At 42.7% G+C, this 17818-nt stretch overlaps 1 protein-coding gene across 1 annotated transcript in view; it reads right to left on the bottom strand.

The window, feature by feature from the left end:
* Positions 1–17818, bottom strand: part of GALNTL5 (polypeptide N-acetylgalactosaminyltransferase like 5) — a 48386-nt gene that overhangs the window by 19699 nt on the left and 10869 nt on the right. Inside the window, exons 3-5 of the mRNA XM_041753515.1 lie at positions 15115–15281; positions 11988–12110; positions 451–700 (exon numbers count right to left, since the gene is read on the bottom strand). Coding sequence (XP_041609449.1) covers positions 451–700; positions 11988–12110; positions 15115–15281 — 540 coding nt within the window. The remainder of the gene's footprint in view (positions 1–450; positions 701–11987; positions 12111–15114; positions 15282–17818) is intronic.

A 17818-nucleotide genomic window follows, 5' to 3' on the forward strand; every position in this document is an offset into this window, starting at 1 on the left:
ACATCATATTGTTCTCACACTTAAAAATATCTTTTCCAAGACTAATATCAAGGAAAATTGTATTCATCTTTACACAATTACAGATGAAAGCACTTAGATAAATGTTTTCTATATGAATTTAGCAAAGCCATGTCCTTTTTCTGGGCTGACCACAGTGCTAGCATTTTATTCATTGACCACATACAATTTGGTCCCAAGAACCAAGTCTGCATTCCAAAAACAGACACCTGGAACCAGAGGGACACTATCCATGGTGGTATTATTAACTGGGCTGAGATGCTAAAAACCCACCAAATTCTATTATTATGGACTTTCAGAAACAAGATAAATAACAAAATATTTCTCTTTATTAGGCCCAAGAAATTGAAGGAATCATCTCCAAAAGCTTCTTTTTTTCCCCCAGGTCCCAATACATATATGATATTTTCCCATAACCTGAAGAAATCTCACCGGATGGGTCTAGTGGGTCCTTCTGGTCCATCCATCTCATAAGAATAAACACTATCCCACTTAAAATCTAGACGCCAGTTGAAAGCACCCCTTACAACAGGAGAGGACTGGTATTCAAGGGTCATATAGTCAATGACATCTATCAGAGGACACACCACCATTTTGGAGTCCTTGGCAATGGCATGTAGCAAGGGCTGCAGCCATGCAGTATTCACCTCGCAGTGGCTATCCAGGAACACCAGAACATCCCCTGGAAAGGCAAAAATAGGCTGGTGTTAGTGCATATGGATAAAACAGCTGACAACCCAAATCGAAGTTCAATGCAAGGAGTATTTCTTAAGTGTTTGCTTTCCATTTCACTGGGGGGGGGGGGGACCAGAAACATATATCTGTGGCCATGATGAGCCATAGATGTTTAGAAGAAGCTGGTAAACTGTGGGCTAGAGAGTGGTTTGGGGAGGATTCTAAAGAAGCAGGTGGAACTGACTTGGCCTTTAATTTAAAAAAATTTTTTTAGCTTGGCCTTCATCAACTGACTCAACTTAGCCAATGTTTACTGCAAGGATGGCTTGTTGGTGTCTTTTGGTGCTTGGGCTGCAAAGATACATAATTATTTTTGCTCTTGAGTTCAAGCTTTAATTAAGTGTCTGCTTAGAGAACATGGGGGAAATTGGCATGGCCAAAATGAAGACTATGTGTTGTTAAAGTACATTAGATGGGCTCAAATTGGAAGGAACCTCAAAATTCAGGTGCATAATTTAGAATTTTTCTTGTAGACAACACAAAATCATAGGGGGTTATGAGAAACATTGCATGGCGGATCAGAAGACTCAGTATTGTTAAAGTGGTAATAATCTTCAAATTGAGCTATCCGTGCAGTATAATTCTTATCAAAACCACACCTGGTTCTTTTGTAGAAACTGATCCTAAAATTCATATGGAAAGGCAAGGGACCCACATTAGCTAAAGCAATCTTGAAAAAGAACAAAGTTGAAGGACTTCTGGATTTCAAAACTTACTACAAAGCTATAATAATAAAACAATAGGATACTGGCACAAGGATAGACATATAGACCAAAGGGATAGAATTGAGAGTATAGAAATAAATTAAATATCTGTGGTCAGCTGATTTTTGACAATGGTTCCCAGCCAATTCAATGGGAGATAGAATAGTCTCTCAATGAATGGTCCTGACACAACTTTCTTTACAAGTCCTGGCTCATTTAAACTCCTTGATAATCCAGAGAGGTATGTATTTTATTGTCATCACCATTTTAGAGGTGAAGATAGTGAAGCTGAGAGAGATAACTGGTCTGGAAGAAGGATATACACATGAAAAAGAGGGATGCCCAGGTGGCTCTGTCAGTTAAGAGTCTGATTCTTGATTTCAGCTCAGGTTTTGATCTCAGGGTCACGAGTTCAATCCCTGCATTGGACTCCATAATGGGTGTGGAGCCTACTTAAGAATACATGAATGAATGAATAAGAATTAAATTGAACCCCCTCATAGCAAACACAAAAACTTAAGAAGGTCAGAATTAAAACTGTAAAACTCCTAGAAGAAAACAGAGGCATACATTTCTGACCGCAGGTTAAATGATTTCTTAGCCATGACACCAAAGATAGAAGTGACAAAAGAAAAAATAAATAGGATTTCATCAAAATTAAAAATGTGCTTAAACAGACACCACAAAGAAAGTTGAAAAAAATCTACAAAATGGGAGAAATTATTTGAAAAATCATATATTTGATGTAGGATTTGTATCTAGAATATATAAGGAACTCTTACAACTCAATAATAAAAAAGACAGCTTAATTAAAAAATGGACCTGGGTGGCTGAGTCAGTTAAGTGTCCGAATCTTGATCTTGATCTCAGGGTTGTGAGTTCATGCCCTATGTTGGGCTCCATGCTCAACTTAAAAAAAAAAAAAAATGGGCAAAGGATTTGAATAGGCATTTCCCCAAAAAAGAAACTAGGTTATGATGATGGTTGCATAACCCCATGAACATACTAAAAAACACTGTGCTGTGTACGTTAATGGGTGAATTGCATGCGAATTATATCTCAATAAAACTACTAACATCATTAGGAAAGAAAGAGTACATCTTCTAAATCTTAACTAAAGTGCCATTATTGTTATGTGGGATTCACACAGAATTTTATATCGTTTTTAAAAAGTGATAGAACCTTGATCCCTCAGCTCAGCTTACTGGTTTCTTATCTACTCTTCCAAAAGAGCATCTACATGTTCATGTATATTCTACTGATGTCTTGAATAAGCAGGACTCTTCAGAAGAGCCACTTTATTTTGTTCCTTTCAATCCACAGGGAGGAATGGTCCTTTCCTGCCCTTGGTTACAAACCAGAGCAGGTCCAAGACTTCCCTTCTTACTTTTTGGTTAACTGGAGGTCTCATAGTTACATTAAGTTGGAAACATTATCTCAGTTCGGCAATTAGGATGGATACCTAGTCCTATGCTACAACCCAAATTTCCCAGACTGCATGTGAAACTGCTCATTGTCCCCCCACCCTTGCTAGATCATTTTGCAGGAAGTCACTTGCTTTTGGATTAAATCTTATCTCTTATTTTCTCCCTCCCCAGCTTGCTACCATATTTTCTCACCTCACTGAAGGTCAAAGTGGGGTGAGAGGAGACGTGAATGAGGCAGGAAAGTTCTTTCTCGGTAAGATAGCAGGACGCTCTCTGAGCTGATTCCTCTTATGGTATGGCTAGCATGGTAATTTTGAGGACCCGCTTCCCATCCCTGGGGATCTCTCACCTGCAGTTCCCACAAACTGGGAAAATCTATTCTATGTAGATCCAGACTCTCTCCTCAGCAACTTAAGATCAGTGTTCTACCCCAAGCTTCTCCTCTGCTGGGATCCATTCACCCTTCTAGATAGTCCCAGTGACATGACCTAAGATGATCGTTGTTGTCTTGCTCAAACACCCATCACCTGAGCCGACTTTGCCATCAGTGCAGTTACTAACACAGAAGTCAGTGTCCCCAGTTCTATAGCTAGCCATGGTCCTTCTTTTGTCCTTTGATTCCCAGGCAAGAAGCCAACATCAGCTCATTTCTCCTCACCCCCAATAGATTTCTAATTTGGTTGTGTCTGAGAGGACATGCTGAATCTCCACTCCAGAAATTCATATCAAGTCCCCCTCACAGGCTTCCATGAGCTGCTTTCCTCAAACACCACCACTAATTCCAACAATCTGGCAAACGTGGTTACCTTACTGGTTTTCTCAGATGTATATTTTGAAATTTCTTTATGATAGTATGTCTGACAACCTACTTTGGAATATAATTTCTCTTGTCTTCATTGTTCAACCAAAATAGGGCTAGAAAGAATCTCATTTTCCACACCATTATGAACATTCCGCACTGTGTTCAACACTTTGCATTTTGCACTTAAAATAGCTTCTCTAATATTATACAACATTAACAACTTCAAATCATGTCTGCTAATTCAATAGGTGAAAAATTAACATCTGTCCAGAGAAGACCTGCAAATGGCCAGCATGCCCACAAAGAGATGCTCAACATCATTAGTCATTAAGGAAATGCAAATCGAAACCACAGTGAGATACCAACTCATAACTGCTAGGATGGTTAGAATTTTTTTTTAAAAGACAGAAAATAACAAGTGCTGGCAAGGATGTGGAAAATTTGAAACCCTTACACCCCCCTGGTGAGAATATAAATGGTACAGCTGCTGTGGAAAAGTTTGGTAGTTCATCAAAAAGTTAAATAGAATAATCGTATGACTTAGTTATTCCATGCTTAAGTACACACTCAAAAGAATTCAAACAACAACACATGTGCACGTGTTCGTAGAAGTCCACTTTACAATAGGGAAAAGGTAAAAACAGCCTATATATCCAGCAACAGATGAATGGAGAAACAAAAGTAGCATTTATACAATGGAATATGTATAATTCCATATTCCATTAAAGTAATGATATGCCTATCCCTGCTACCTGTAGAATAATCTCAAAAATATTGTTAGGTGAAAGAGCCAGATGCAAAAAGTATGACTGACTCTATTTACATGAAGTATCCAGAATAAGTAGATCCAGACACAGCAGATTAGTGGTTGTCAGGGGCTGGGAGAAGGAAAAATGAGGAGAATCTGCTCAACGGGCATGGGGATTTCTTTTGGGGTGATGCAAATGTTTTGGAACCGGAGAGAGGTGGTGTTTGCCCAACATTGTGAATGTACTAAATGCCACTGAACTGTTCACTTAAACATGGTTAATTTTTTTTTTTTTATGATAGTCACAGAGAGAGAGAGAGAGAGGCAGAGACACAGGCAGAGGGAGAAGCAGGCTCCATGCACCGGGAGCCCGACGTGGGACTCGATCCCGGGTCTCCAGGATCGCGCCCTGGGCCAAAGGCAGGCGCCAAACCGCTGCGCCACCCGGGGATCCCCATGGTTAATTTTATGTTATGTAAATATCACAATAATTTTTAAAAACCTGCCAAAGAAGACATGCAAATGACCAATAGACACATGAAAAACTGTTCAACATCATTTATCATCAGGGAGACGCAAATCAAAACCACAAGAAGATATTACTTCACACTTGTCAGAATGTCCATTATTAAAAGGACAAGAACTAAGCAGTGTCGGGGAAGATATGGAGAAAAGGCAATCCTTGTGCTCTGGTTGTGGGGATATGAATTGGTGCAGCCACTGCAGAAAACAGTATGGAGTTCCCTCAAAAAATTATAAAATACAAGTACCACATAATCCAGCAATTGCACTTCTGGGTATGTATCAGGAGGAAATGAAATCTATATCTTGAAGAGTTACCCACACTCCCGTGTTCATTGCAGCATTATTTACAATAGCCAAGACACAGAAACAACCTAAACATCCATCAACAGATGAAGGGATAAAGAAGTTGTAGTATGTATACAATGGGATATTATTATCATATCAGCTATAGAAAACAGAAGGAAATCCTGCCATTTGTGACATGGATGGACCTTGAACGTATTATACTAAGTGAAACCAGTCAAACAGAGAAACATAAAATATCGTATGATCTTCCTTATATGTGGGATCTAAAAAAGACCCTGAACTCTGAGATTTGGAGAACAGACTGGTGGTTGCCAGAGGTAGGGGGAGGGTGAGATGGGTGGAGGTGGTCGACAGGTACAAATTTCCAGTTATAAGATAGAGAAGTCCTGGGATGTGATGTACAGCATGGTGAGTATAGTTAAGCATACTGTATTGCATATCTGAAAATTGCTAAGAAAGCAAATCTTAAAAGTTTGTACATCACAAGAAAAAGAAGTGTAACTATGTGAGGTAATAGATATTAACTAGATTTATCCAGGTGATCATTTCACAATATATACATGTATCACATCATTATGTTGTACACCTAAAATGAATACAATGTTATATGTTAATTGTATCTCAATTAAAAAATAAAACATTAAAAAATTATAACTAGTAAATTTGAACTTTTTTCAGATGATTAGCCATTTATGAATGAAATGTTTATATCCTTTGCCTATTCAGGTGTTGGAGTCCTGGGTTGTTTTTTTTCTTTTTTTTTTTTTTTAAGATTTCATTTATTTATTCATGGGAGACACAGAGAGAGAGGCAGAGACAAAGGCAGAGGGAGAAGCAGGCTCCCTATGGGGAGCCCGATGCAAGACTCAATCCCAGGACCTCGGGATCACAACCTGAGCCAAAGATAGATGCTCAACCACTGAGCCACTCAGGTGCCCCTGTTTTTTTTCCTTTTTTAAAAAAATGGCTTTGTAGATACATTTTACATACTGAAAATATTAGGTTTTTTTCTATGGAAGTTGTACTAATTCTCCTAGTCTTCTGTTATTTAACTTTATTATTTTTTGTTCACAATAGGTTTATTGTTTTGCTAGTCAGCTCTGTCCTTTCCCTAGGTTTAAGCTTTGAAATGTTGTCTTTATTCATTGAGCAGGTGAGTATTGATCTAGGTTTTCTTTTCATAATTTTAAAATTCTTATGATAATTTAGTGATTTGGGTTTTTGTATTTTATTATTTTTTTTAGTGATTTGGCTTTAAAAACTAATGATACAGTTAGAATTTATTCAGATTATGGTATGAGATGAAGATAAGTTTTTTCCCAAATAACTGAACAAGCACTAAGCCAGCAATTACAAAGAGGCCCTTCTTCCCACACTGACTTGTGGTGTCTTGTTTATCATATGTAGTGTATATACCCTTAGCATTTAAAGATTCTAATATTTTGGGGCACCTGGGTGGCTCAGTGGTTGAGCATCTGCCTTGGGTTCAGGTTGTAATCCCAGGGTCCTGGGATTGAGTCTGGCATCAGGCTCTCCACAGGGAGCCTGCCTCTCCCTCTGCCTGTGTCTCTCATTGAATAAATAAATAAAATCTTTTTAAAAAGATTTTAATATTTCAACTTTTGGCAATTGTAATGACCCAGAAATGTAGTATCTGAAGTTGCAAAATAATTTAAAATTATTCTATGTGCAATATCAAGCTTTTCCTAATTCTAATTTAAACCATGAAGCCTATGGGAACAGCCACCTGGCACCTACATGCACTGTACTGTTTTTACACTCATCATAAAGCATTTTATGGGTAATTTATAATGAGAGCAAAGCAGCATGGAATTTCTCTTGGCTGAGTCCTACACTCACAAGAATATTCTGTGGGAATCTCAAGTTTCTTGCCAGGAAATGGAGCATTTGTTCTGCTTCTGTTGGCCTTGGTTATAGGAAAGATAATGCTCTTTCGTGTTCACAGAAATAGCCTGTTAGACATTCATCTGGATGCCATCTAATCCCAGATTGGCATCTTCCCAGATTAAGCCAACTTCTCCATAGGGTCTAGAGTGAGTGAGTGAGGGGTGTGAGGTCAAATCCACCTGCTAAGGACCCTTCCCAGCGTTCCTCGTAACGTGTGTGTGTATGGGATGCACTAAGGACCCTAGACTGCTCACTCCATCTCCCCAGAAGAGAGGCTTGCTCTGCTGCCTGCAACCCAGGGGCTCTCTCTCTCTCTCTCTCTCTCTCTCAGGGTGTGGCTGGTTTTAGAAAACAAAAAATGCCTGGTCAGCCTCAGGCAGGCTCCTCCTCCTCTTTCATTTCCTTTTCTGCCTGTCTTTAATTATTTGCCATATTTTTTGACTTTTAAACATTGCTCATTATATTTAGTTTATTTTAAATAATTTATTGAAATATTTTTGATTTGGTCTCTGAAGCAATCATTCTTAAGGTGTTAAAATGTTTTCTTTTTTTCTTGGGTTGGGGGACAGAGGGAGAGGGAGAGAGAGAGAATATTAAGCAGTTAAGCAGTCTCCACGACCACTGCAGAGCCTGTGCAGGGCTTGATGTCAAGACCCTGAGATCGAGACCTGAGCCGAAATCAAGAGTCAGATGCTTAACGACTGAGCCACCCAGGCGCCCCTAAAATGTTTTCATTTTTATTAGCCTACGCATTGTTGCAGGCTAATAAATTTTATGCATCCATAAAATTTTGTAGTTTAGTCTTGCTGATTTTCCAACTTTATTCTTTTGCATTAGCTTCTTTTGCTCCCTCAAAATGATATGTATTCGTCTGTGCAGTTGGGTACGGTGCAGGCCATTCATCGTTATTAAAGTATTCTATCATTTGATCGTCTGTCATCACCTAGTAAATCAGGACATACGCATACTCCATAACCAAGCAATTCCACTTCTAGATATATGCTCCATAGAAATGCTGTTCATATCTGCCAAGAGACAGGGACTCAAGGATTGGTATATTTGGTAAGAGCCCCAAATAGAAATAACCTAAATGCGACTCAGCAGTAGAATGGAAGATTAATTTGGCACAATCAAATAACAGAATACTTCAAGGCCTTTACTCTTTTTTTTTTTTTTAGGCCTTTACTCTTAATCATAGGTGCCACATACGGTATATGAGCAGGCTCTAGGGATTAGGACGTCGTGTTTGGCAGAGGGCATTATTTTGTTTACCATCCCAGACAACAGAGGTCTCTCATCCTGTATGAATGTCAAGCAACAGTGCATGCTCTCAACACTACACGAGGTTTTAACCTTCTGCGTTCAGGACGTCACCTGGAGCCCACACCTCATCCCTGCCTGCTTGGCGGCTTGCTGACCATCTAGACCAGCTCAGTGCCAGATCCTCTTCTATGACCTCATCCCCAAGACTGCCCTGTATTTAACCCCCAAAACCCTTTCTCCCACAGTGGACCTCCCTCTTACCCTCTACAAAGGTCCCTCATTTAAAGTACGTTTCTCAAAAATAAAAAAAATAAAGTTTCACATTAATTTTTTTCACAAATTCTCCTACAGCCTTCTTGCCTCATGGAAACCCTGACCCTCCCTAGAAGATGCTGCTTCTCCATCAACGTTCCTCATAGGAAGCTCCTCCTTCTCCTCCCAAACTGCATGAGTCCTTGGGTCCAGGGCAATGCTGCCATTTCCTACTCACCCATGGCTGCCACCAAACCTTCCTCTGCTCCCATGCAAAACAGACAGACAAACAAACACAACCCTTCTCTTTAGATCCACACCCTCTGATGATGGCTCTCTCCTCATTTGCAAAACACCTGCCTTCTGATTCTCCAGATGAAGTGCTCTCCCCAGCCCTGCTCCGTTCCCTTCATTCCTGGGGGCACAACACAGAGGTCATGGTGCTCTGTCTCGGCTCCTGCAGTTCACAGGCCATTCTGTCATCCTGTGGGCAGCACTGCCATGCCAGACAAGTGACAGGTAGCAACGAATATCATGAAGGAAAACCACTCAGTAAGGCTGACGGAGAAAGGTGGGGTGTGCGGCTTCACACAGGGTGGTCTGGAAAGGCCTCCCTGACAAAGCCGCGTCTGAACGGAGACCTGAACACAGTGACCTAGCAGGTCATGAAGACACGTGAAGGGGATTCCAGGGGCAGGACATGACATGCCAAGGCTCTGAGCTACAAGCGTCTGAGGAGCAGCAAGAAGGCCAGTGCGGGGGCAGTGTGAGGGGAGAGGAGTCAGTGACCGTGTGAGGGGCAGCCAGCCGGGGGACAGATCTGCAGGCCCCCACTGTGGACGCAGTCACCTCATGATGACACAAATATTAACTGGTCTGGAAGCAACGGTTCTCAACATGCACACACATTAACGTCACATGAAAACCCATATCCGTGTTCAGTGGGGACAATTTACACAAACACATCTTAGCAGAGTTGGTACAAATGAAGAAAAAAGAATAAATGAGGGGGATCCCCGGGTGGCTCAGCGGTTTAGCGCCTGCCTTTGGCCCAGGGATCCTGGAGTCCCGGGATCCAGTCCCGCGTTGGGCTCCTGGCATGGAGCCTGCTTCTCCCTCTGCCTGTGTCTTGGCCTCTCTCTCTCTCTCTCTCTCTCTATGTCTATCATAAACAAATAAATAAATCTTTAAAAAAAAAAGAATAAATGAGCACGGAGAGCACATCATAGGTGCTGGATAAATCCTTGACTGGATGAATGAACAGGTGAATAAATTAACTAGGGGTCACGAGCTGCTGCCTCACCTGCCTTGACACCACAGCACCCCATCGCTTCTCCTTTTTTAAAAAAATATTTTATTTATTTATTCATGAGAGACACAGAGGGAGAGGCAGAAACACAGGCAGAGGGAGAAGCAGGCTCCTTGCGGGGAGCCCGATGTGGACTTGATCCCAGGATTCTGGGATCACGCCCTGAACCAAAGGCAGATGCCCAAATGCTGAGCCACCCAGGTGTCCCCAACCCCACTGCTTCTAAGCTGGGAGCAAGTCTAGTCACAGGGTGGTGGTGGCAGCAAGTATAGATAGATAGGTATGTGGCAAGCACTGGCAAAATTGCAAGGAGAAACAGATAGAAAGCTCTATAATCACAGCTGAAGATTCTTTTTTTTTTTTTATGATAGTCACTCACAGAGAGAGAGAGAGAGGCAGAGACATAGGCAGAGGGAGAAGCAGGCTCCATGCACCGGGAGCCCAACGTGGGATTCAATCCCAGGTCTCCAGGATCGCGCCCTGGGCCAAAGGCAGGCACTAAACCGCTGCGCCACCCAGGGATCCCACAGCTGAAGATTCTAATTTAACTCTACCAGATGTTTACAGATCCAGTCAAATTAGATGGATAGGAATATAGAATATTTGAAAACAACATTAGACATACATGGAACCTACAACCAAAAAAGATAAAATTTATTCCTTTTAAAAACACGTAGAAGTTTTGAAAAACAGACCCAGCTTTAAAGCATGTAGGATATCTCAACAGAATGACAGGCCATAATTGCCAACCACCGTAGGAATTAAACCAGTAGCTAAGAGACAATTTTTTAAAATCCCTTTGTTTGAAAACTTTAAAATTCACTCCTTAAAAAATACCTAGATGAAAGAGGAGACCAATGAGATACCAGTGCCTTGACAGTGTATAGGACAATTTTATGTAATTTTTCCAAACACAGATAATAATCTGTTTTATGTAGGTATTCAGCCAAAAAAAAAAAAAAGGATAAAAGAGGAAAAAAACCCATCCAATTCATTTGATAAGTCTAGTAAAGTGAAGTATAAGAAAACAGTTTTAAAAAAAGAAAAATATAAGCCAATCTTACTTTTCGAAATGTGTGCCGTGTGTGTGTGTGTGTGGTGGGTATTGTAAGATATTAACATCTAGTGAATCTAGGGGAAGGTTTATGTCAGTGTTCTGTGGGTTTGAAAATTTTCAAAATAAAACATGAGTAAGACTTAATCCAAGGGGAATGTGGACACAGACAGACACAGCGAGGAGGCCACGTGACCACAGAGACAGGGATGGGAGTGATGATTCTCAGCTCAGACCCCCTTCAGGGGAACCTACTGTGTGCACCAGCTGGACAGCTTCCCAGTCTTTGGGATCTGCTGCAGAGGTCACACCAAGCCTCCCTGCCCCAGCCTCTCAGGGGATTTGCAGCCAATGCCTAAGCATATGGTGTTGGAGGTGCAGAGCCCGAGCTGGACTCTTCATGGGTAACCCTGCTCTGAGGCTCCCCACTCACCCACCCGACCTCAGAGAGCCACACGACCCACTGGAGCCCCTTTGGCCCAGATCCCTCTTCTTCCCTCTCCCCCATCACAAAAATTTCTGGTCCACACTTTCCTCCCCTCTGTCTGTCCTTTTTCCAGGACCCTCTTCTTCTTCTCATTTCATCTTGGCCTCTGCTCCCCAGCCTAGCTTCAGGGTTTCCTGAGGGATGGGCAGCTGTACGGCAGCCCCACTGTCCCCATCAAGTCTCGCTCTCCCGGCCGCCTCATCCTGCAATGGGGCCTGACACGATGGCCCCTGCAAAAAAAGTACCTTCCATTTGAAATAAAAAAATTGACATTTTGAAGCAGGATATGTACTTTCAGAGTCCAAAGACTCATGTGGCTGAAATGCATTTCCACTCTTCTGTTTATGCCAGTGGAGACTTGGAGGGGCCCCACGAGGACCACTTCTGCACAGGCAGGAAGGTCTCTGGGACATAGGTATTGGGTTAAGTCCTGAATGAAAGGCTCATACCTGAAGCACGAGAGGCTCCAATCAGCCTTGATCGGACCAGTCCTTCTCTCTTTTTGTTTCTTATTACTTTAATCTTTCCCCGAAAAATTTCCAGGTGATGGTCTAGTTTTTCTTTCAAATCATCTGCGGGGAGGGGGGAAAAACCACCCAACATTTGTCAATGTATAAACTAGAACTACAGAAAATAAAACAATTTATCACAATTTTGACTGATTCCTAAAAACCATGTGCTTCCACAAAAGTTCTAACTTTACAAATTTTATCTTATGTGAGGAAGAGAAAGAAATGTGATTCAGTATTTGAGATCAGCTGCAAATATTCTCCTGTGTTTCTGGTGAAAAACCTCTATGTTGACAAATCACTGTTGAAATTTCAATAGAAAAAGCATGAGCTGTGGGAGCCTGGAGCAATCTGACTTTCTCGCTGACAGCTGTGCTTCTGACAGGGCAAGAACTCAGGCAAAGTGTCTGACCTCTGGAGTCTTGGCTCCCTCCTCAATGAGGAAGGCTACCCACCACATGCCCCACATGTGGAGAGAGGGGCAGATACACCACGCAGACAGGGCCTGGTACTCAGTGGCCACTCGGCGTTTGGAGGGTGATAGGATTATGGTCAAGGAGGCTGGGCTTGGACGCTGCAGGGGTCTTAGGAATCTGCATGAAGAGGTAAAGGGTCAACAGAAGCAGGCTTCTTGTAATCTTGGCAGAAGCAGGGATCTCCTTCTTGTCTTTAAAAAGAGCTCTTGGGCAGCCTGGGTGGCTCAGCAGTTTAGTGCTGCCTTCAGCTCAGGTCATGATCCTGGGGTCCTGGGATTGAGTCCTGTGTCAGGCTCCCTGCATGAAGCCTGCTTCTCCCTCTGCCTGTGTCTCTGCCTCTCTCTCTCTCTCTCTCTCTGTCTCTTATGAATAAATAAATAAAATCTTAAAAAAAAAAGATAGAGCTCTAGGGGTCCACACAGAGGCAGACTGCAGGCTGCAGAGCTGAGCTTGCAATGGGAGGGTGGGGTGTGGGGGTGAGGGGGCATCTCAGCCCAGAAGTCTGCAAATACTTCTAACATGCAGGACACAGAAGAACTCTGTGAGCTACACCTTGGGGGAAATAAAAGTGGTCCTGGCAGCAGTGATTGCTGACGTGACATGGAAGGCTTGGGTTCTTCAGAAGATGGTCATGTTGTTGGCTTGTGGTCCAGAGGGCCCAGGACTATGAGAAAGATGGGTGGCAACTGGTCAGCTCTGGACATGACTCTCCTGTAACTCAATGGGTTGAGGAAGTCCACTGCTCCCTGGGCTGAGGAAGTCCATTGGCAGTGCCTACTGGTATCAACTGGGAAAAACAAGTTGAAGTTCAAATGGTTCTCCTAGAGCCCATGTGAAACCATTGTGAGTTAAATCAGGAATGTGTGTAACCTGAGCCCCATCAGAATATAGAACACCTTATTTCCTCTGTGTGTGAGCTTCCATGTGGGTCAAACACTAAGCTCCTTGGTGAAGCAGGTGAAATCACCACAAACCAGGTGAACTTGGATTGAGAAGGAGAGTAAAGGTATCTGGTCTGGCAGCACACCCAGACCTTGGGTGTCAACAGTTGATTCCCCTGGTGTCTTAAGAACTTAGAAGTGGTCACCAGGTGCACCTCTGAACTCATGGTGTGGTTCTGGAAGACTTGGGGAGGTGTCCCATGGCCATCCTGGAACTGTAGATCCATAGCAAGACCCTTGTCCTTCTAAGGTGAGCAGTTAGACCTCTATAGCCTAGCAGAAGATCCCCTTTACGCCATCCTCTGCCCAACATGTGGCCAAATGTGCTGCTCAGTGCTACTGAGGAGATAAGGAATCTGACCATTTCTACACATCCCCTCCTGTGCACAACAGTAGAAACAGGTAGTGGCTCCTGTGGAAATGATATCATATACAGTCATGCCAGGCCAATGTGTGCAATTCCTAAATGTACCTGACATTTGTGTGAATTACAGGCCATCTTCAATTTGACACATCGGAGTCACTCACCCACAGGTGACTCTCCTGTGATGCCCTCTTTTCAACCCCTGCCTGTCCATCTTCCTTCTGTCTCTCCTCTTTCTTTCCCAGCCTGCAGTGAGTCAGATTCACAGGGGATTAGGTTAACTTCTAGGCAGGAAATCTATCCAATACTGAGATATCACTTCCATGCAGAATGGACCCCACAGGGACCTGCAGACTCCAAGCAACTTTTCACTACTCTGGGTCATCTTGGTTTATAATTCAGTTGTAAAACAGACAACTCATTTCAAATGCCAAGTGCATTTAATCAGATTTTGTACTGGTATCCCAACTCTGTCAAACCAATGAGGAAGTAGGGACATGCACTTGATTGCAGTTGATCTGATTAGAATTCTCTCCCGGGGGCACCTGGGTGGCACAGTTGATTGAGTTTCATACCCTTGGTTTCAGCTTAGGCCTGATCTTAGGGCTCCGCACTCCTTGAACAGTCTGCTTGGGTTTCTCTCTCCCTCTCCCTTGCCCCTCCTCACCTCTCTCTCTCTCTTTCTCTCTTTCTATAAATTTCTATAAACAAATCTTTTAAAAGATTTTCTTAAAAGAATTCTTTCACAAGAAGGACTTGGGTCGTGCCACCCCCCTGCATTAAGCCTGTACTAGCACTCCATTCTCCAGAAAAAATTCAAACGGTGCCCTTCACAAGCGGGGTGGCGTTGGTATAGCTCTGGTTTTGTGTTATGCTGTGCTCCTCCATAAACTACATGAACTACAGAACTATTCCCCACTTAACTCCTTACCTCTGGCCTCTGGGCCTCTAGGTGCTATTGCCTCTGCCTAAAACTCCCCTCCCCTCTTCTCCATCTGGATAACTCTGACCTCAGTTTACATGTCACTTCTTTCTGAGTGTCATTCATCATCCCTGAAGGCCAGGCTGGTGCCTGTACCTTTAGTCACCTCAGGGAAGTGCTAACACCTGTGAGCCCACCACCGCTGGATGGGGACCAGCACTTCCATCCCCACCAGTGGACCAGCGGCACCTACTCGATACCCACCAGATGTAAAATGTATGAAACGTGTAAAACCATTCAAGCGCCATCAGAGATCACAGCGCCTTCCGAGCTGATGCCAGAGGTGGATGGCATTCCGTCTTACCGAAGTCGCTCATGTCATCCACCAAAATAATTTCTTCAAGGATGTAGTGTGGAGTGAGGTTTCCGACACTGGACAGGGTCCGAAATAAGGCATTAAATTCCTCATTGTGGAAGCAAATGATCACGCTGGCGGTCGGTAGCTTGGCTGGGTAACGTTTTTGAAGACACCTGCAGGCACAAATAAAAGGAAAACAAAAGGATTAGGGGTCCCACTGAAGCACCTTTCTTTACTTGCATTTTTCCTCTATTCCCTTAATTGATCATTCTGATAAGGTGACAGTACATTTAGAAATACCAAAATTAAAATACAAAAACGTCTCTCACTTCTTATGTTATTTAATTTTTTTAAAGATTTTTTTAAAAAACTTATTTATTCATGAGAGACACACAGAAGAGAGGCAGAGACACAGGCAGAGAGAGAAGCAGGCTCCCTGCAGGGACGCCAGTGCAGTACTCGATCCCAGGACCCCAGGATCACGACCTGAGCCAAAGGTAGACGCTAAACCACTGAGCTACCCAGGTGTCCCACTTCTTATGCTATTTTAATATTTTCTAAATCATTGCCCTCGTTTTAATGTCAGCAATAATTGCTCTTCCCTGGAGACTCTGTTTTGGCCATCTTAATTCTATGTTGAACATAGTATAAACATGAGTTATATTTTGGTTTCTATTATAAAAGTGTATTAATGCACTTACACACATTGAAAGGTTTGAATTAACTGCATTGTACTATCTTCAAGAAAATCTTATGGTTTAGTTTGTTGCCTCAAAGAAATGCAGTGGATATGGTGTAATTGGATTTCTTCCAAGGATTATTATTATTATTATTATGCATGTGAGAGAACAATAGAAGCTGAATTCTAGTAATATTAGTTATTAGCTGTTCATTACTGTTTGAATTGTTACATTATTTGGTTGTATTTTGAAATATTTTGGTTGCAAATGACAGAACCAACTGGTGCTAGCTAGCTTAAGCAAAAGAAAGGAAAGTATATTGGAAGGGGACCCAAATGACCCACAAGACCTCAGGACAGATGTGCAGCTGGAGCCTTCAAGAATGACTGGAGCTAGAGGCTTGAAAGCCACCTGGACACTCCATCCATTTTTGCTCTTGCCTTTACATCTGGGAATGATAGTAACTATAACAACATCAGCCTACTTCACAGGTTGGAAAGGTTCAATGAATTAATATGTCAAATGCTCAGAACAGTGCCAGGCAGATACTAAGTATTACATCAAGCTCATTATACAATTCTCATTCTTTCTCTGCAACCTGGCTTTTTTCTACTTCTTTATTCCACAGACTGGGAAATGTGGCCACCACCAGCATATCTCACAGTCCAGCACTTCTCCAAAAGTCACAGGTAAGGATTCATTGTCCCAGCCTGGCTCAGATGCCTATCCCTAGGCTAATGGACTGTGACCAGCGAGAGGGGTCAAAATAGAAGGTCACCATTCCCACTGCAATTTTGTGGAAAGGGGGATAGGGCAGGAAATGTCAATAAATGTCAATAAATGCCCCCACCCAGCAAGGAGTCTTGCTGGGTGGGGGCAAGACTACAGTATCCTGCACAGACTCTCAACATATTCATGGGCAGATGTCACCATGGAAGAAAAGGGCCTGGTCTAGTGAACATTTTTACCCAAGACTAGATGAAGATGTGCCTTCCAGGTAGAAGCTGACATCATGCTCCAGGGAGTGGGACCAGGGAAAGGGCTGAGCAGCTGGGAGGTGGGGTAGGGTGGGTATGTCCTGCACATGGCTTTGCAGAGACAAGTAGGAGAATGACCTACAGGCTTAAATTCCAGGAAGATTGTGGAGTTTTCAAAGAGGAAGCAGATGAGACAGACGGGGTGGGAGGATGGAAGGATAATACAAGAATGAGGGACATGATGGTCCAGGGTGAAGTCATGCTACTTAGGTCACATCTCTAGCATTATATTCAGTCCTGGGCATGTCATTTAAAGAAAACTGTAGATAAACGGAGTCCCTTCAGAGGAGTGAGACAGTGATAGTGAAGGGGCCTCAGAGTATGTCACACCAGGACTCCTTAGGCCCCTGTGTGTATGAGTTTCTCCAAACTTAATTGGTAAATGGTGCTGTGGTCTTTTCTGACCTAAACTTCTCTCACCTAAGTAAGCAGTTTTTCAGAGTGTAAGTAATTTGGACGAGGCCTGAGTTTGGTTGTCGTTCGTCAGCTGCTCTATTCTTTGCTGATCGTATAGAGTGCCAAGAGTACAAAATAAACTATTTTGGGTTGGAACTATTGTGGGTTGGATTGTGTCTCCCCCAAATTCATATGTTGAAATCTGAACCCCCAGTATGTCAGGATGTGGCCCTATTTGGAAATGGGATTGTTGCAGAAGCAATGAGGGAGATGTCATTAAGGTGTCCCTAGTCCGATAAGACTGGTGTTCTTGCAAAAAATGGAAAATTAGGGCCACATCCTGAGTTGGCTTACTTACCTTGTGCCCTAAGTCAGCTAGGGGTATGTTGACTTGCCCTCTTTTGCATTTTTAAAAAAATATTTTCCGGGTTTTCTGTGATTAACATTTATTTACTTATTTTTAAAGATTTTATTTATTTATTCATGAGAGACACACAGAGAGAGAGGCAGAGACACAGGCAGAGGGAGAAGCAGGCTCCATGCAGGAAACCTGGTGAGGGACTCGATTCCGGGTCTCCAGGATCATGCCTTGGGCTG

Source organism: Vulpes lagopus, chromosome 4 (genome assembly GCF_018345385.1).
Source record: "Vulpes lagopus strain Blue_001 chromosome 4, ASM1834538v1, whole genome shotgun sequence".
Classification (NCBI taxonomy): domain Eukaryota; kingdom Metazoa; phylum Chordata; class Mammalia; order Carnivora; family Canidae; genus Vulpes; species Vulpes lagopus.